The sequence below is a fragment of the Myotis lucifugus genome, unplaced genomic scaffold, assembly GCF_000147115.1.
Source record: "Myotis lucifugus unplaced genomic scaffold, Myoluc2.0 scaffold_27, whole genome shotgun sequence".
NCBI classification, from domain to species: Eukaryota; Metazoa; Chordata; class Mammalia; order Chiroptera; family Vespertilionidae; genus Myotis; species Myotis lucifugus.
In genome coordinates, this window is record NW_005871075.1 from 1192743 (window position 1) to 1214183 (window position 21441).

At 38.8% G+C, this 21441-nt stretch overlaps 1 protein-coding gene across 1 annotated transcript in view; it reads right to left on the bottom strand.

The window, feature by feature from the left end:
* Window positions 1–3065: 3065 nt before the first annotated feature.
* The window catches only part of PKIA (cAMP-dependent protein kinase inhibitor alpha), a 74986-nt gene continuing 56610 nt past the window's right edge, over window positions 3066–21441 (bottom strand). Inside the window, exons 3-4 of the mRNA XM_006086290.3 lie at window positions 8428–8605; window positions 3066–6523 (exon numbers count right to left, since the gene is read on the bottom strand). Of these exons, the coding sequence (XP_006086352.1) occupies window positions 6444–6523; window positions 8428–8578 (231 nt within the window). The 5' untranslated portion in view covers window positions 8579–8605 and the 3' untranslated portion in view covers window positions 3066–6443. The remainder of the gene's footprint in view (window positions 6524–8427; window positions 8606–21441) is intronic.

Consider the following 21441-nt stretch of genomic DNA (forward strand, 5'->3'; position numbering starts at 1 on the left):
TTCATAGTGCAATATTATACAGTCTTCACTATTTTCAACTATCAACTTTATCTCTGAATTGCATTTTCTCTTAATTTGTGTGTGATTTCTGTCTCGTAGCTATATTGTGAGCTTCAGTTGGACAGGCATTCATTTACAAATATTTATTGAGTATTAATAGACAATGAAGATACAAAGAGCTTATTCTAAGTTGGAGAAACACACATGTAAACAAATAGTTGTGATTAGCAAATATTAGGGGAGCAAGGAGTATAGAACAGCTAATTTCTTAGGGCGGGGCTTGGGAGTGGGAATATAATTCAGAAAGGCTCCAAAGAAAAAGGTAAAACATATTCTAAAAGGATCAATGAGAATTTGTCAATAAGCATGAAGATGTTATGAACAGGAAAATAGCTAACACAGAGCACAAAGTTACATAAATATAAAATGTGACACATATTAAAAAATTTTGTCTGGCTAAATTGAAGGATTTTTTTAAATAGAGGAGTGAAATCATCACTTATGCATTAGAAAGATACATCTGGTTGCAAGATAGATAGAAAGTGTGCCAGATGAGGTAGGCCCTGGCGAGCAGGCCATTGTATTATATTAGCTAAGTGATGATTTAAAAGTTTGAAGTGTAGACAAAAAGAAGTGGGCTGTTTCAAGAAGTAGCTAAGACTTAGAATTGATGGACTGGGGAAAAAAAGTGGAGGAAGAAGAGTTAAGAAAACTCAGAATGTTGAGCTGAGGTTGCTGGGAAAGCAGTGCTGCCGTTATATGAACCCTGTAGCATATGAAGAAACACATATGAAGAATGGCATCGTTTACTGGATTTAGTGTCAGAGTGTTTAATATTAAGATAATTTTGGGAAATCCATGTTGATCTATCCAGTAGGTCAGATGGTCAGAAGTGAGCTTTGGGTTGGAGATGAAGATGTGGATTGATCATGTAAATAGGGTGACCAATGGTGTTGGAGTGGAAGAGGTCATCTGAAGAGTGGGATTGGAGAATAGAAATAAGAATGGAACCCCAGGGAAGGAACCACAGTAGTTAGTGGGGAGGTAGAAAAGGAGGACCTAGTCAAGAAGAGTAGGAAACTGCCCAAGAGAAAGGAACAACAACAACAAACTTATCTTGGGGCTGGGGAGGGGGGGGATAGGAAGGCAAATGAAGCATCTCAAAAAAAGGTCCCGTGGTTAACAAAATTACATGCCACAGGGTAGGCTACTAAACGTATATAAACGCTCTAATATATTGGACCATTGGGATTGCTATGCTTGTTTAGATCTCATTCAGAAACTGGAGTGGGACTGGGGCCAGGAAGTTGGGTGTTTTTGCTTGTATGTGGCTGCTGTTGAGAGGAACTAGTGATGTATCACTGGCAGTTATCCCAGAATTCAATAGAACACAGAACTCAAAAACACCAGGAGAGAACGGGCCCATCTTTAGATGCCCAGCATCCCGGTTAGAGCCTGTGCACATGGCAACCGCCCCATGAAGAGATGAGCACCGCAAGATCTGAGGCTGTAGCCACCTAACATGGGGAGAATGTGGGCAAAGGGAAAGGATACATCCACATTTGATGGAAGATGTGAACTTGGAGGAGCAAATGGACTTTTTCTTGGGACATGTAGATTCCTTCCTTAAGAAGACTTTGTTATTTAGCTCTATCCAGTCACGCAGCTATCAATTAAAATGATAAAATCATTAAATTTTATTTTAGGTGAAGCTTGAGTCCTCTGTACCATCATCTCTTTTTCATTTCCACAGTGGCCAGGGCGTCAGTGACAATTACTGAGAGTCTGGGAGTTACCGCAGATGTCGTTCGTAATGAGAACATTTTAATTGGAAGTCAAAATGTAGAAAGATAAGAAATAAGGAGGAGAAGCATGAAGACAGAACGCATAGGTTACTATTTTGAGAAATATAAGTGGTGAAGGAAAGAGGGGAACTTGAGAACTTGAATATATTTGTGGAAAAGGGCAAAGTCAGTGAAGAGTGAAGGATAACTAACAGAACTACTAAGGTCAGAAAGAAAATATGATTTTAAAACCTCAGGTGAGGTTTTAAATCTTAAGCAGGATATGGGATGTGTCCACAGTTAACCAGTTGTAGTCAGATAGTTTTGTTCTTTTTGACTTAACAATGAGAGCTGGCCAGGATCCCAAATCCCCATGTCCTGGACCAGACAGATGCAAAAATATATACAAGAGAAGAGACACTGGAGGGAGTGCAGACTCGCTGCACGGTTGCAGTTTGCCCCACGGCCCTATGTAGTGTTTTATCCTGTGCCCTCAGTAAGATGACCCGAAAGATCTAGTTATACCTGCCCTGTTTGGCTCAAGACTTCCCCTGGACTCGGGCTGAGTGCTGTGTGATGCTGGCTTTCTCCAGAGTCCATCCCACTTTAGTCTCTGCTCAGTCTTTACTGCCTGCATGTGGGGGAAATGATGAAAAGCGAGCAACAGCAAGATAAAAGAAGTTACATTCTCTTTGCTCCTCTATACCAAGACTTTACTTCTAATGTGGTAAGGCCCTGGGTGTCTGTGAGCACTGTATTTTAAAGCTTTTCGGTGGAGTGAACAGGGCAGGTGCATCTGGGAAACTTGAACTTCTTCTAGATCTCTGGTTCTCAAGTTGCTGGGAGTGAGGGTGGGAGGAGAGATAGCAAAGTTGCATAGGACCGCGTTCAAGGGAAGAGAGTGTTGCGAGTGAATGAATCCACATGTGAGCTGATGGAGGAGGGAGTGTTGTAAAAACTTCCAGGAGATTCTGGTAAACACCCGTCTTTCTTCTGATATTAAATTACTGCCTGCAGATGAGCAAGTAAGAATCACAGGAGTGATGTTGGGGCTTAGGATGTAAGAGTTGGCTCTGGTAGATGATAAATCCAGGAAGCAGGCTCCCTTGGTGGAATGGAGGCAAAAATCATTGCAGTAAAGGCCGGGAAAAGGTGCGGCTGGAATGGGGGTGTGCCCACCACTGGATGGCTGGGGCTTTGTGTTTCTCCTTTATCACCCTCGGCACTTTCTCAAGCACCTGGCGTGCGTGCGTTCAATAAATACTCTTCGTAGGCTGTACGTTTCAGAAAAATGTATTACTTTTAATAGCAATTATGTGAGCATGCAACATTGCTAAATACAAAAGTCATACAAGCTCACAAATGACTTCAGAGGCTGCCACTTGTAATTAAAGTACAATTGAGGGCCTATGGAGACACCATAAATCATAGATCCTGTCCTGTTTTCACTCAATGACTATACATTTTCTCCCTATTACTACAGGTGTCACAAAGCATTGCTATCCGCAGGCAGTTACATTTCTTGACCTTTTATTGCTTCTCTGAAGAGAAATAGCAGTGTCGTTCCTGCTCTAAAACGATGCATTTCCACTGGATCTGGGGAAGACTTGAGGGTAGGGCACTGCCGTGTGCAGCTCTTGGGGTATTGCCCCCAAATCGAAGGATACCTGTTATCTATTGGTAAAATATGTCAATGAATTATGATCACTACATGCTGGCATAGGAGGCTCACAATCGATAAAAGTTGAATTTAGTAAGTTCACACTTGTTGCAAATGAATCGAAAAACTGAAATTGTCATATTTCTAGGTAAACCAAATGGGTAGCATGGGACATAAAAAATATGTGACCCATGCTCAATTTATAGACTACATGCCAGAAAAATAACTTGTGGGAAGTATAACACACACAAAAATAAATGCTAATTGAATTTCTTTCTTTAAAAAGTACACTTTCCATGATGTAGACACATCTCTGCCATCACATAGGTCACCTTGAGGAAAACAATTCCCCTCCTGGAACTCCGTTTCCTTTTCTAACATGTGGAGGTCAACTCGCCCATCTCTAAACGTTCCTGCCTGGCTCTGTTTTATGACTGTGCAGGAGAAAGCTCCTTCTAGACAGACAAAGATAGGTGCAGATCTTAATCTCATCATTTATAGCCTCTTAAGCTTTGAAAAGTTATATCTCATTCCCCCTTATTTTGCTAATCTGTGAAATGGGATAACACTACCTCTTCAATTGAATTGTTTGAGGATTAAATGGGAGAATATGTGCTGGGAGGCATGTTGGTTAGTTAATGGGCATTCACTGTGTATTATCAACCAGTGCCTTTGTTTTCTACCCTTTCCTTCTCTCCTTAAAAATGCAGTTCCTTGTGTATTATTGACTTGCACATCAAAGATATTATAATAAAATCTGGAAGATACTGTGAACTTTTGCTGAGTAACATGTGTAAAGGAGATGTATTGGAAAGTGGATTTTTATCTTTCGTCTTGGGAATGCCTCTGGGTTTGAATACAGCAGACAAAGTGGCAGTAAGAGGTCAAAATAATTCAAAAGCTCCATATGACTTCACGGTTTAGCACTATTATATATTCAAAGACAGGCAGGACACCACATGCATTAATCATAGTGTATCACATAGGAATATCAACCCTCCATAAATACTCAGCACTAGTCCTACACTTTACAAAATCACACAAAATCAGTGTGGAATCCCACAACTTGAGGGGTGAAGAGAACCTAACCTAGAGTCACAAGAAAACTAGGAGGATAGTAAATGAGGATATTGAAAAGGGGGTTTTATGGGTTGGGTGTTTTAAATGGACTACCAATGACTGTCTAAAATAGCCTCTTTCCCACTTAAGTCCATTCACAGGTAGATTTGTTTGAATTTTAAGAGGACATTTTGGACCCTAATGGTTTAGATAGAAGAAAGTCCTCTGGAAGCTCATTGTTCTATTTTCTGAGTGATTCACACTATTAACATTTTTTTCTAGGAATCTATGATTGAGGACCAAACAATATCCATGCCTTTATCCCTCTCCTTTGAAAAGTACTGTTGTGGGGGCGGGGGGGTAAGGACAGGCTTAACCTTTCATCCTGCTTGCAAATACAAAGGAAGGCTGAGTTCCTGGTATATCCATAGAATTACCTGTTGAAATGCTGTTTAGCCCTCTTCATAGGGGACTGTACTGAGACTTCGAGGACAGTTAAGTAGGCTCTTTATCATAAAAGGTCTCCCTGTTGTCTAGTAACTCATGAGCCAATGGCATATTACTGGGTCCTTATTTATTACCACTGACAAATGACTTCCTAATACTGACCAGAGGGATTACACTGCTCACAGAAACTTTCTAAATAAGAACCATGATGTCAAAACATAGCTGAGGCCATCAACAGTATTAATGAGGATTTTGTTAGCTTCTAATGATGATAATGATGATTATATCAGAATGCAATTCACACTAGTTATTAGTAAAAGTTTAGAAACATTAAAAAGTGCATAATAACATCTGGATCTGGTAGGGCTGAGAAAAGACAAGAAAAACACAACACGAGGGCTTTACTTTTGTGATTGGTGTCCACGTAATTGCAAGGAGATCATTTTCTCCATCTTTCTCATCTCCCTGGAGATAAGCTGTCTTCAATATTTGAACAGTAGCATACAGCATTGTGAGAAAGTTGATTCCATAAGAATAAAACATTTCCAGTTGTTAGTATTATCCTGGCTTCTCTTTCCCACCTTCCTCATTCTCCAAAATCCTTATAATTATAAATAAAAGTATTAGTTGGGGAAAGTTCTGCACTTGGGAATAAAACAAAATTTGCAGATTGAATTCTGGTCTGTGCAGACACCAAACAAATTGAATTCAGGTAATATTCACATTAATGGATATTTCCAAATTCTGGCCTCATAAAAGCAAAGGCATCCTGATAAATCTGTTAGTCTTTGTCGATTCCTCAGCCGTGAATCAAGGGGAAAGACTAATTTTAAAAAGGAAGTGTGCTCTATCCCGTATACACGACCACACTATGGAGAAGAAAAGATGGCAGCCCTTATAAAAATGAGTGGTATAAAAATTCACAGTAACATACATTGTTTTTGTTTTTCATGAGCAATCAAAGAAGGGGGCAGTGCCGAGCATCTATATTATACAATACAAAACAGTGTAAGTCACACAGCAGGAACACACGGACACAAGATGCTAAAAACAGTGCTTTCTGGGTAGTTCTCTTACTGGGTGAATACTTGGGCCAGAGATACTTAAACTCTGGGATCAACCAACCCTTTGCAATTAGACACAATTAAATCCTCTGACACTGTGAGGGGCCAGATGCTACGGGGAGAATCATCACGTAGGTTGCTGCTACCGTCTACAAGCATTTCGTCATGTGGTCAAGTGCACGGATCCGTACAAGGTGACATCCAGACACAAGCCACGTGACTTCAGCCATTGCTAAGGACAGAGGTGGAGAAAGGTCTGTCTGCGGCCAGAGCCTCTGCCCCCATGTCTAACGGGACAGCGAGCAGATTCCTGCCGGGCGGCACAGCCATTTCCTTTCTCCCCTTGTCCCTCGTGGACACGAATGCTTTCCAGCCAGGCCCGGAGACCTGAGACATCGTCAGGCCGAGGAAGATCAACGCGGGGTGTTGTTAGCTTTGGGGTTTGGCTGCTTCCCCCTCAGCTTCCCCACTCTGTTCTGTCGAACTCCGCTGTGCATCCTTTTCACCTTCTGTAAGAGACAACGGAACACAGGATGAAGGCAAAATAAAAGCCACCGCTGATATCTACCCGCTCTCGGCCGAGGCATATCACACTGGGAATTTAAGGAATATTCCCGAAGTCTGAACTCCTCACAGGAAAAGTGTGTTTTCTTGGTAATTAATTATCCATCAAGAAAATAGCTTAAGTGGGCTGGCTAATTCTGGATCTGTGACCTTGGTACAGCCTGGCTCAAAAATAAAACAATAGCTGCATTTTCACAGTGGTTAGTGATCTTGTGCGCCTTTGGTAAGAAACTAGGAAATCTCACACCCAGGTCCTGGCGCTCATTTTTAGAAGGCTTATGGGGGCCAGAAATCACAAGTTCTTTAGGCCGAAATCAGAAGTGGGGAGCAAGCTTCCCTTTTTATTCCTGACTTTCTTAATTTAAGACTTTTTTATGCATTTTACATCATTTAGAGCACTTGATGATAACCCCAGCTGATTTCTCAGCGGTTTCATTACTTTACATTAAAAGCAACCGTGGCAGATGAAAGGACATTATGCCAGCTGGTCAGTCTCTTGTCACACAACAGTGATGGCTCGACCTGCCCTTGGAGAACACGCACAGAACTCCAATAAAACCACCCTCCTCACTGCACCCTCTGCAGCAATTCCAGCTAGTGATGCTGCAAACTCTGAAATTAAACGATGCTTTCTCTCCATATAGGTCACTTCACCTGAGGGCAAGCGGTAGGCAATCCTTTACTCAAAGATACATATATTTGCTTGTGGTAGTTCATTACTAAGCAACCAATATGACTTCATGGACAAAATATTTGGGGATGTTGCAATCATGTAAATTATAACAATGTTTGCTAAGAGTTTGCTATCATAATTCAAATGGTTAGAGGTAAGCGGGCTGGTCCATTCTTTAGGTGTAAATGTTGAAAAGTAAATTATCCTGTAGTCTTAATAAGTACTCACAAAACATCTCACCATATACCATACTTCAGGGAAATTAAAAGTAGTTCTTTTACATTAAAAAGTAATTCCGTTCTAAAGGGGTCCCAAGAACATTATACATCATTCTCATACACTACTTTCCTCATGAAGCAATAACTAAGCGCCCAAGATGTGCAGATGTCCTGGAACTAAGATGTGTAGATTAGCGTGCAACAAGAACTGAATAAAAAGGAGAAGTTCTTGGTAACCAAAGGAATGAAGTCAGATTAGGGCAGGTGCAAGGGAGTAAAATATTTAAAGATGAAACTTGTTGCATAAATACAAGATGAAGAATTTGACCCCCATGGCGTTTGGGACTTCCTAGGTGACTTTTCTAGAGTTTCTGGGGACAATTCTCTGGGTTTAGCACAATGCTATAAATGGCTAAATAGGTGATTGTTAACAAGTTAAGGTAAACATGGGATAGCAATATTGTTGAGTATAAACTAAAAGAAGCTGAAATACTCAAGAATTACAATTCTTAGCTAGTGATATTTTGTTTGCCAGTATATAGTTGTTATTATTGTGCAGTGGTTCCCAAACTTATTTGGCCTACCGCCCCCTTTCCAGAAAAAATATTACTCAGCCCCTGGAAATTAATTTTTTTAAAATTTTAATAGCAGTTACTCATCGCCCCCAAATGCACCTGTGGCCATCACCGCCCCCCTGGATCGCTGCAGCGCCCACCAGGGGGCGGTAGCGCCCACTTTGGGAATCACTGTTGTAGAGCATTTGAGTGGGAAACCCTGTAAAGAGAAGTCATTGAAAATGGAGTGGGAATAAGAGATCAGTCCCTGACTTTTATCCTGCGTTAGACTGTTTATAACTCTATAGACTACTTTTGAAGATGGATTGTCATGCCTTAATCCGACTTGGTGAAATGCTGACATCATTCTATGTTCATAGAGAGATGCGTATCAAACAACTCACCTGCCTTGTTAATATCAAGTCCTGCTAATTTCAAGGCTAATTCATTGCTGTTACCACTTGCAGAGGAAACCAGGATATCATGTATTGCATTTCTTCTGCCTGTTCTTCCCGAAGCAATAAAATCTGCATATGTAGTTTCCACATCAGTCATTGCTAACAAATATCCACATAGCAGGAACTAAAAAACAAAAACAAAATCACACACACATAAATTAGCAGGTAATATAATGTTGCAAGACACTTGGTAAATTATGGCCCTATAATATGAATGTGAAATAACTGTTTTGCTTACATGGCCACAAAGGAAGCAATGCTTTGCTTCTGGATCAAGGGTCAGGGAATGTTTTTGTAAAGGGCCTGATAGTAAATACTTTAGGCTTTGAGGGACAAATGGTCTCTGTCCCAGCTACTCAACTCTGTGGTTGTGCAAAAGCAGTCGAAGATAAAATGTCAAACAAATATAATAAACAAACTGTATTTACAAAAATAAGCATAGGGCCAGAATTGGTTTGCAAACCATAGACAGTGGCCACTTGGTTTAGATCATAAAATTCTTCTCTAATGCCATTTTAGTCAGCCTTCAACTCCAGAGAAGAGAACTTGAGGTCAGTTGTATACCAAGGCGAGGGGGCTGGGGAGAGATGGAAGTGTTCCATCCTAGAGGTAGTAAGTAAGCTAGTGCCTCGTCTGCAGAAAGTCTAAGAACAATAATAAAACTGAGCAAAATCCAGTTTTCTTTTTATCATCAGCATGAACCAGCAATTCTAAACAATGTCAGGAATCAAATACTGCCCCCAGTGAGGGAGGACAGTTCCCATGTGGCCCCTTGGGAAGCCACTGCTTGAGAGGAATAACAATCTTCCTTGACTGAATCTTTGAAATAAAATTTCAGCTTTACAAAGGAGTCAAAGCGAATTTTCCAGAACAAACTTGGTGATACACATCCTTAATGAAAGACATAATGAAAAGAATGGCAACAAATAAGTACCTATCAATAATAACCTTAAATGTAAGTGGCTTAAATGCGCCAATCAAAAGACATACTGTAGCTGAATGGTTAAGAAAACATGACCCATATATGTACTGTCTACAAGAGACCCACCTCAGAAAAAGGACTCACAGAGAATGAAAGTAAAGAGATGAAAAAAAATTTCCAGGCAAATGAAAAAAAAAGTTGGAAAGACAATACTCATATCTGACAAAATAGACTTTAAAGTGAAAGCCATAATAAGAGATCATGAAGGATACTTCACAATAGTAAAAGGATCGACACAACAAGATCATATAACCCTGGTAAACATATATGCACCCAATACAGGAGTATCCAAATATATTTAAAAATTTCTGGAGGATTTGAAGGGAGAGATTGACAGCAATACAATAATAGTAGGGGGCTTTAATACTCCACTGAAATCACTGGATACATCTAGACAAAAAAATAAACAAGGAACCAGTAATCCTAAATGAAACACTAGATCAGATAGAATTAATCAACATTTTCAGAACATTTCACCCTAAAGCTACAGAATATACATTCTTCTCAAGTGCACATGGGATATTTTCAAAGATATTCTACATGTTAGGACATAAAACAAGTTTCTACAAGTTCAAGAAGATTGAAATCATATCAAGCATCTTCTCAGATCATAATGGCATGAAATTAGAAACACTCAGGAACATTCACACATGGAGGCTAAAGCATGTTATTAAACAATGAATGGGTTACCACGGAGATCAAGAAAGAAATAAAAAACATCCTGGAAACAAATAAAAATTAACACACAACAACCCAAAATCTACTGGACACAGTGAAAGCAGTTCTGAGAGGGAAGTTCATAGCATCACAGGCCTACCTCCAAAAAACAAGAAAAACTTTTAATAAGCTACCTAACCCTACAACTTAATGAACTACAAAAAGAACAAAACCCAAACAAACAAGATTGATGAACCTCTAGGCAGACTCATCAACAAACAAAGACAGAGGACCCAAATAAACAAAATCAGAAATAACACAGGTGAAGTAACAACTGACCTCACAGAAATGCAAAGGATTATAAAAAAATATTATGAACGACTATACTCCAATAAACTGGACAACTTGGATGAAATGGACATATTCCTAGAAAAATACAATCTTCCAAAATTCAATCAGGAAGAAACAGAAACTGAATAGACCAATAACTACTGATAAAATTGAAGTAGTAATTAAAAATCTCCCAGCAAACAAAAGCCCTGGTCTGGATGGCTTCACAGGGGAGTTTTACAAAACATTCAAAGAAGAACTAACACCTATCCTCCTCAAACTATTACAAAAAAAAATTCAAGAAGAAGGAATACTTCCAAATTCTTTTTATGAGGCCAGCATTATCCTAATCCAAACCAGATAAAGACATTACTAAGAAAAAGAATTGTAGGCCAATATCCCTGATGAACATAGATGCTAAAATCCTCAACAAAATATTAGCAAATTGGATCCAGCAATACATTAAAAAATCATACACCATGACCAAGTGGGATTTATCCCAGGGATGCAAGGCTGATACAATATTTGCAAACAAATAAATTCGATACATCACATAAATAGATTAGAAGACAAAAATCATGTGATCATATCAACTGATGCAGAAAAAGCATTAGAGAAAAGCCAACACCTATTTTTGATAAAAACTCTCAGCAAAGTGGGAATAAAGCAATCATACCTCAACAAAATTAAAGCCATATATGACAAACCTACAGCCAACATCGTACAATGGGCAAAAACTAAAAACATTTCCCCTAAGAACAGGAACAAGACAGGGATGTCCGATTTCACCACCCTTACTCCACATAGTTCTGGAAGTCCTAGCCACAATGAAGAATACATAAAAGGCATCCAAATCGGAAAGGAGGAATTAAAACTATCATTATTCACAGATCACATGATACTGTACATAGAAAACCCTAAAGGCTCCATAAAAAACCACTAGATTTAATAAATGAATTCAGCAACATAGCAGGATACAGAATTAACACCCAGAAATCAGTGGCATCTTTATATACCAATAATGAACTCTCAGAATGAGAAACTAAACAAAAATAATAATACCATTTACCATTGCAACAAAAAATAAGATACTTAGAAATAAACTTAACCAAAGAGGTAAAAAGATTTGTTCTCAGAAAACTACAGGATGTTGAGAAAAGAGATAGAAGAAGATATAAACAAGTGGAAGAATATACCATGTTCATGGATTGGTAGAATCAACATCATTAAAATGTCTGTAATAACCAAAGCACTCTAGGGTCAATGCAATTCCTATTAAAATATCAATGGCGCCCTAGCTGATTTGGCTCAGTGGATAGAGCATTAGCCTGCAGACTGAAGGGTCCCAGGTTCAATCCCAGTTTAGGGCACATGCTCAGGTTGTGGGCTTGCTCCCCAGTGGGGGACAAGCAGGAGGCAGCCAATCAGTGATTCTCTCTCATCATTGATATTTCTGTCTATCTCTCTTCCTCTCCCTTCCTCTCTGAAAGCAATAAAAATATTTTTAAAAATAATAAATAAATAAATTACCTTTAATAAAAATAAAATAAATAAAATGAAATTTCAACGGCACATTTCACATACCTAGAACAAACTCTCCAAAAATGTATATGGAGATAGTTGCAGCAATCTTTAGAAAGAAGAATAAAGTTGGAGGGATCACAATAACAGATATCAAGTAATATTGCAAAGCCACTGTTCTCAAAACTACCTGGTACTGACACAAGAACAGAACAGAGACCCCAGAAATTGACCCACGCCATTATGCTCAATTAATATTTGACAAAGGAGGCAAGAGCATACAATGGAGTCAAGACAGTCTCTTTAATAAATGGTGTTGGGAAAACTGAACAGATACATGCAAAAAAAAATGAAACTAGACCACCAACTTACACCGTAAACAAGAATAAACTCAACATGGATAAAAGATCTAAAAGTGAAACCATAAAAATCTTAGAAGAAACCATAGGCAGCAACCTCTCAGACATCTCTTGTAGCAGTCTGCTGGTGGGAGTGCAGACTGGTGCAGCTACTGTGGAAAAAAGGATGGAGTTTCCTCAAAAAATTAAAAATGGAACTGCCATTTGGCCCAACAATCCCACTTCTAGGACTATATCGTAAGAAACCCAACACACCGATTAGAAAGAACGTATGCACCCCTATGTTCATAGTAGCACAAGTGCTCATCAGTAAATGAGTTGGGGGGAAAGCTTTGGTACATTTACAGAATGGAATACTATGCAGCTATATAAAAGAAGGATCTCTTACCCTTTGAGATAACATGGATGGACCTGGAGAATATTGTGCTAAGCAAAATAAGCCAGTCAGAGAAAGATAAGTATCACATGATCTCACTCATATGTGGAATGTAATGAACAAAATAAACTGATGAACAAAGTAGATCCAGAGACATAGAAGCATGGAACAGACTGGCAAATCTCAGAGGGAAGGGAAGGGTGGAGGGCTGGGGGCAGCAATTAACCAGGGAACTTACATGGATATATGCATAGCTCATGAACACAGACAATAAATTGGTGAAAGCTGGGAGAGGAATATGTGGGGAAAAGGTGGTCAATAGAAAAACAAAAACAAAAAACAAAGGGGCCATCAGTAATACTTTCAACAATAAAGAAAATGAAAGACATAATGAAGAAAAATATTTTCAAGGTAAAATGAGACATGTGTGTTAACAAAAATACCAACTGCAAATCTTTAATTTCTTTTTCTATGTTTAAATTTATATCCTTCCCTGGAGGTCAAAAGAGGCATAGATACTAAGGTGAAATAATGAATTTCTGTTGGGTTAACTTGTTTAAACAGAACTTTAAAATAGCACAATTTTCTTCACTCCTATACGTACCAGCTACATTGTACTATAATTTAAGATTAAATACTCATAGCACTAATCAAGAGAAAGGAATATTTTCAAAACATAAGAAGTGGGGAGGACGCAAACATAGTGGACCCCATGCGTCATGGACATACACCCTGTCACTCTGAAATGACTTGATGCCATTAAAGTGCAACTGAGGTTGGCAGCCCATTCCTGCAGGCTGAGTTCTTCTCCCAATGCACATGGAGGGAGCTGCTAATTCAACCTGCAGAGAACTTTATATTCTCTCTTCTTTAAGGGGAAGCTGGAACAGGAGAGCAGGAGGAATAGTATAATACAATTTTGAAATAAGAACTACGTGTTTACTACATGCTTTACTGAGACTGTGTTATGGATAACACCAGTTTCCATTCCCTCGACTATATCCACCATTCTTTTTGTGGGAATATGATTTAATAGTTGTTATAATTTTATTTAAAATTAGTCCTAGTTCTTCCACTGGGTCATGGAGTGACTTTCAGAAAATCACTCAACCTCATGGCCTTCCATTTTCTCCTAAGGAAAGGGAGACAGCTGGATAGCATGCTCATTATGGCACCTCACATGAAGTTGTAAAAGCAATGATCATTCAGTACCTCGTTTTTAAAATCTTGAATTTGGAATTCCCCTTCTGTGGCCATAACCACCTATTCGTTTTCTTTTCCTCTTACTCTTAGTGAATTAGGTCATATCTTTCATTATTTTAACTCTTTTTATTTTAGTTTCCTCTAGCTCCAGGCTGGATCAATTGCCCAACATCTCATGTAGCTTCTAATTAGCACCAAGAAGTCCCTCTGGCCCTGGCCGGGTGGCTCAGTTGGTTGGAGCATCAGGCCATACAGGGGTGGGCAAACTTTTTGACTCGAGGGCCACAATGGGTTCTTAAACTGGACCGGAGGGCCGGAACAAAAGCATGGATGGAGTGTTTGTGTGAACTAATATAAATTCAAAGTAAACATCATTACATAAAAGGGTACGGTCTTTTTTTTTTTTTTAGTTTTATTCATTTCAAACAGGCCGGATCCGGTCCTCGGGCCGTAGTTTCCCCATGGCTGCCTTACACCAAGTTTGCAGGTTCAATTCCTGCTCAGGGCACATACTAGGTTGCGGGTTTGTTCCCTGGTTGTGGCATGTATGGGAGGCAACCTATTGATATTTTTCTCTCGAATTGTTGCTTTTCTTTCTCCTCCCTTCCCCCCTCTCTAAAAATCAATAAAAATATATCCTTGGGTGAGGATTTAAAAAAAGAAGTCCCTCTGTGACCTCAGCCTTCCTAAGTCTCACCTGGGAAAACAGCAAGGTGCCTTTCCTCTGATCTTATTACTGGGTAGCTGGTGTTACCAGAAAAAGTCACAAAATTGTGCCAATTGGCTCAACTAGAAACTTGTGACACTATTATTAGTAAACACTCTGAGTTGTTGGGAAATTCTTTTGTTCACCTCTAGTTGACTCTTCCTTATGCTTGTCTTCGTGGGAAGGATTCCAAACCCTTTCTGTCCACACAACCAGACACTACCTGCCTTAAGAGATGACTTAGATCTTCCTTTTCTGAGAAGATACAGGACATCTGTTGCAAATTCTCTTAAATCTCTTCCTCTCTCCAACACATTTCTCCGTGATCACTAGTCTCTCTTTCCTAGACGAACTACCTCTTTCTTTCGGAAGCATGCTGCCAATTCTATTTCCTATCACCTCCATAGTACCTTGCTTTGTCCATTTTTTTCCCCTCAGAATTTGAGTCTCCCTTCTCCTCTGGATTTCTCTCTAAGTTTATATGCATGTTCATGTCTTCTTCAACTAAAAAACTTAGACGAACCATTCAAACAAATACCCTTTCCTCAACCTTCACTCATCTTTGCACTGACTAATCTTTTTCCTTCATTAAAATTCTCCGAAGGATTCAACTATTTTTATTTTCTGTTTCTTTGAATGAACCTTTATACTTTTTGTATTTCATTGGCCTTTATGTAGTATATTTTATGTAGACTACTTTCTTATAGATCACTGCAGTGATCTTTATTACTATTAAGTAACAGCTTAATGTTAACGATTCTTGTGAGGGTTGGTCCTGTTTGAGTTCTCTGCAATGCATGAGGCTGCCAGCTACGTTCTGTTTGGAACTCTCCCCTCGAATATACAGCAAGTAATGAGGCCCATTTACTATTCTAGGAGTCAGACCTATCTGTATTTGAACCTTGACTTCCCATTAACTTGTTATGCTATGTCTAATCCCTCTGTATTCGGTTCTTCATCTATAAATAGTGATAACTATACTTAGTCAAGGTGGCTGTGAGAATTTATTTGGATTATGTATCTAAAGAGGCTAACACAATGTTTGGCACATGGTGGGAGGTGCTGATAAAAATACCAGCTGTCACTTCCTTAGCTTCCACGATATCTTACTATTCTGGCTCCATCCTATTTGTATTCTTCACATTTTCTAGGGTCACCTGTTGAAATAAGGACACATTTTGTAGGAATTAAGGACCAATCCTGACCTTCTTCATTTCTGACTTGAATAAGTCATCTAATACCAAGGCATCGAATTCTTCACTATGGCTAACGCAGAAATGTGCATCTTCTACGAGACTGTTCTCACAAGCTCTCACACACCAGGGAAATTGCTGAATAGGTATTTCCACTTGGTTTCGCACAAGCATTTCAAATTCAATAAAGCAAAACAAGACAACAACAAAACACACAAATAGAGAAAACTGGCCTCATGGATACATTATGTTGGAGCATCTTTTACTCATTTCTCTCACTTGATATCCATATTTAATCACTTCCCCAGGTTGTGTTGGTTTTTATTTGATGACTCTTATATTTACCTTGTGAAAAATAGGAAAAGCTCATACCAGGATTATTGCTATCTGAAAAGAACCCACTTTTGCTGTTTTACTTCAACCACTCAGTTGAATAGAATGAAAGATAATAATGGCGATTGTGAGAAGAGCTCATTCCTATAGACATCCCCTCCCCTTAAGCATTTATGAAATATATTTGCTAGACTGATGTGCACCCAATTTTAAACCTTTAAGGCAGGGGTCCTCAAACTACGGCCCGCGGGCCACATGCAAATACAAATATTGTATTTGTTCCCGTTTTGTTTTTTTACTTCAAAATAAGATATGTGCAGTGTGCATAGGAATTTGTTCATAGTTGTTGTTTTTTAAACTATAGTCCGGCCCTCCAACGGTCTGAGGGACAGTGAACTGGCCCCCTGTTTAAAAAGTTTGAGGACTCCTGCTTTAAGGGAACATAGAAACTAAGTCCTGGGTATTCAATTATAGTAGCGATTATAATTATTATAGTTATTATTGTAGGAGTATTTAATTTTTATTACATTTTCTTGCTCCAGGCAACAGACTTATTTTTTCAGTAAAAAAATAACTGACAAATAGCACATGTAGAAATATGAGAATGAAGGAATACAATTATATTTTCATACAAAATATGTAGATGCTGTGAACTCAATATATTTTTTCTCTCTCCATGTTATAATTCTTTTAGTGAATTCTGATTATGTGCCCAAAACAGTTATTTTTACATGCATGGCAGCTATGTTATTTTTTCTTTCAGTTAATAAATATGTAGACATAGCTCTTCAGTTACACCACATATGCCACTGTATAATGACCTGGAGTTTTGCTTAGAAATTCTGGGGAAACTATTGCCAAGTGATGTTTTCTGACAGATATTCACCAAAAAAATTATAAAAGTCACCAAAATTCTAATAAATGTCAGCAGCTGGCAGAGGCTTAAAGAGAAGTAATTAGCAAACAGTCTGGCTTTATAAAAATAAGCGAGTCAGAATAAAGCCTGGACAATTTACCAAAAGTGGGCTTTGAATCTTCACTAGCGTTTCCCTGTTTATGTTGCTATAATTAGAATTTTCTAGACATGACAAAACGGTAGTATTAGCTATAAACAAGATAACATGCTGCTATTTTTTTGTATCCAGTTTTACAAAAGAGCCAATTGTACTAATATTTAACGTCTGATTAGAGAGGAGAAAAGACACTTTATTATTTAAGTACTGTATTATTTAAAGGTAGATTAAAATTTAAAGCATACATCTGTAATATTTATATCTGAAAGTTCAATCAAAATCCACGCCTAAGAAATAAGCTTGCTCTTTCTTCTCCCCCTTAAAAAAGTTCCCCTGCCTCATTTAACAAAAGGAGGTACGCTGGTAGTCTAAAGAGTCTTCCCTTGTATAAAGGCTTTCTAAACGGAGATTCATGATCCGTGCTGGTCTTTTCCTTGTTTGTCACTTTTACCTTTTGAAATATCATATACACACAGTACTTGAGAAAATAAACCAGAAGATTTTACTCTCGTAGAATTTACAGATTTAGATAGAGTGCAAGAGGCTAGGAAAGGTATGTACTTACATGTCCTGTATTACACAAACTGAAGAGTTCCACATAGATGTACCCTAGAAGAAGTTGGGCCTGTGAAGCTGCTAAAATGATTTTTATAGTGACATTGAGTCATGAGCCAAATGGTGACTGGATGTCATGCTAATTTTACTCCTGCAAATGGGGACACATGAAATGAGACGCACTGACTTGGAAGAAAGAATGGAGAGAATGCCATCAGCATGCACTGGAGACGTCTTTCTCTCTAATGTGAATGACATGACTTAAGTTTAAAAGAGAAGGAAAAATCTTCCGGTCCCATTATTACAAAAGCAATTCTTTAACGTCCCAACTGTTACTTTATGAAATCATGGGGAATATTAAAAGCCCTTGAGTATATTACTTTGTTCTTAGGGCGTGGTCTACATTAGTGTTTCGGAAGTATTTTGACTCAGATTTTCATAACTTTCTAAAAAATTATTGAGAACTCCAGTGAGCTTTTGTTTCTGTGGTTATATCTGCCAATATTTACCACATGACAAATTGAATTAAATATTTATTAATTACTTAAAATATAGATAATAAACCATTAAATGTTTCCATAAATATTTCTAATAAAATAAAATATATTTTCCAAAGCAAAAAAAAAAAAGTGACAAGAATGGCATTGCTTTAAATTTTGTAATTCTCTGGCTTAAATTTGCAAATGTCTGGCTTAATGAAAGACATCTGGTCTCTCAGATCTGCTTCTGCAATCAATCTGTCTCAATCTGTTGTTTTAGTTGAAGTATGTGAAGAAAATCTGGCCTCACACAGATTTTTTTTTTTTTTTTTGGTTGGAAAAGTGAGCGAATTGCAATAGCCTTTTGGGATAATTGCAGATTTTTTAAATTTTTGCAATGTGTAATCTAAAGCCACATTAATATGCTTTCCAGATTCTGTTTTATTAAAACCTGTTGTATACCTAGTGCTTTAAATGGCTCTTTTGCCTACGCATATTTTTAAAAATATCAGGCATTTGTCATTTGGTAAATACTGGTTTCTTGGGTTATATAAAATTTCCAAATTCTATCATATTTCACTATATAGTATTAAATTTATTATTATAGCCAGCTCTCTCATCAAAAAAGTCTTTTAGACGTGAAAAATTAACAAGTCCCCAGGAACAGATAAGTTTTCCAAAATGGTAATTTTTGTCTCAACGCTCAGATTTTTTCACTGGCAACAGATTCAGTTGGATTTTGGATCCCTTAAAGTGACAGGCTCACTTTGTTCATTTTCAAGAAAACTCCGCCAAATACCCAAATTTGAGAAACCACAGTTTGCCTGTCAGTTGTTCTTTCGTGTAAAAATGGTGATTCATGGGAAAGGTGTTCGTTCTGCCGCAGTCAAGCAGTTACTTAGACGGCCATGCCCATGGTACACGGCAGAAGTGCCTGGGGACCCCCCAACATCACACAGAATATTAAAAAGACCCACACTTAAAGGGCGAGATTTGAAAAAATATTGTTTTTACTGTCTCACCAAGTACATTCTTAGGTAAATTTGCATGTAAAAAAATATTAACTGTGAGTGTGGGTGGTGAGGAATCCAGGGTTGCTAGGAGTGTTTGGTGCCACGGACTTGACCGGCGCTGAGGTGCAGCATCTCCCCACCACTTCTGCGCCAGCGGTGCAAATGGCAGACAAGCAAACAAGGCAGACAGCATTGGGGTTACTATGGGAATTCTTCTGAACTTGAGAACCTATTGAAGGTGTCTCTGGGAATGACTGAAAGGGCTGGGCAGACATGCAGGAATTCAGGGGCCAAACTTTGAGAACCATTGATGTACATAATAAGAGGAAACTATTGATGAACACTATGGATTAGAGGAGGAAACCCTTTTGTAAAGAATTTAAGCAAATAATTAATTCCTAGAATGCTCCAGTGGTCGGCAAACTGCAGCTCAGCAAACCGCGGCTCGCGAGCCACATGCAGCTCTTTGGCCCTTGAGTGTGGCTCTTTCACAAAATACCGGCTCTTCCACAAAATACCGACTTCTGCGCATGGGCCACGAAGTTTCAATCGCACTGTACGTGCGCGCCCGCACATGGTATTTTGTGGAAGAGCCACACTCAAGGGGCCAGAGAGCCGCATGTGGCTCGCGAGCCACGGTTTGCCAACCACGGCAAAGTAGCAGCTGATCTACTACCATGCTAAGTATTATCCATCTTTTTCTCTTTTATTTTGCTGTCTTAGGATATTACTTGTCTAATTCCATCTTAAAAACAATCTAGTAGCTTATTTCCAAAGCAGCCACTTAATCTCACAAGCCATAGGGTGTCAAACTAAGTCTCAGGAACTCTGGACAGGATTCTGGGACTTGATGCTACTTCAATTCTCTTTTCCCTTGAATTGGTCTATCATCTAGTCACACTTTGGAGTGAATGACATCAAGGGAAAAAAATCAAGAACCACAACCCTATTAATAGCAACAAGTTGGTTTGAAAATGTCCACACAAGCCTCCTCTGTGAAGGCATAATTATAAGCCCCGCACCGGACCGCGCCTTACATGCTCTCGGACTGCCCTTCACAGGAGTTTGGATCATGTGCTAGCAAAACCACACTTAAAAAGGCGACCTCACATACTGAGTTGTATCACAGATACAGGCCAACGTCTATTAACTAGGTCAAGCCAAATCATGTGTGTGTGTTTATTCTAAACCCACAGCATTGACCTTTTATCACAAAACATTGCTAGAATAAAATATGAGAAAAATAGACTGTCTTTTAATGATTTTCACAATGAGCTTTTGACTAATACTATTAGAGATAACATCCCAACTCCTTAGTTGGAGGAAGGTCTCCACCTCTTCCCTGATTGCCACCATGTAATAAAAATTCTCATTTAAAAAGTTCCAATATTTGATACTATTGATCATTCCTCTCAATTGTATTCCTATTCATCAATTTATTTCTGATGTGATCATTGTGACCCTTATGCCTTTAAATCTGTCATCTATCTATCTATCAATACATGAGCATATTTTCATATTTTTGTAATTTATAACATACCTAGTCAATTATATCATTAATTTCTTCTTCAGAAACTTTCTTTAGCCAAGATTCAAATCCTGTTTTTTCTTTACACAATGCTTAACAAATCAAAACTTCATAATGAGAAATCTAAGCCTGTAAATTTTATGAAGCCAGAGGCACAGCTGTCTTCCTTGAGGAAATAAACAACAGGTGACCTTACAGCTACTCATAAATCCCTTTGCTCATTTCTAGCTATCTCTTTCACCACACTAACAATAGCAATTTTTTATTTTTCTGTGCTTCTTCAGTCTTTTTTCAATTACAGTTCAATTTCACTATTATTCTGTATAAGCTCAGATGTACAGCATAGTGGTTAAACAATCATGTACTTTATAGAATGGTCTCCCTAATATTTTAAGTACCCACCTGGCCCCATAATAGTTATCACAATATTATTGACTACTAGAGGCCCGGTGCACAAAAATTTGTGCACTCAGGGGGGTCCCTCAGCCCGGCCTGTGCCCTCTTGCAGTCTGGGACCCCTCGGGGGATGTCCACCTGCTGGCTTAGGCTCGCTCCCCGGGGGATTGGGCCTAAGCTGGCAGTCAGACATCCCTCTGGCAGCCCAGGAGCCTTCGGGGGATGTCCACTTGCCAGCGGGGACCAGGCCTAAGCTGCAGTCAGACATCCTTAGCGCTGCTGAGGAGGCGGGAGAGGCTCCTGCCATCACTGCTGT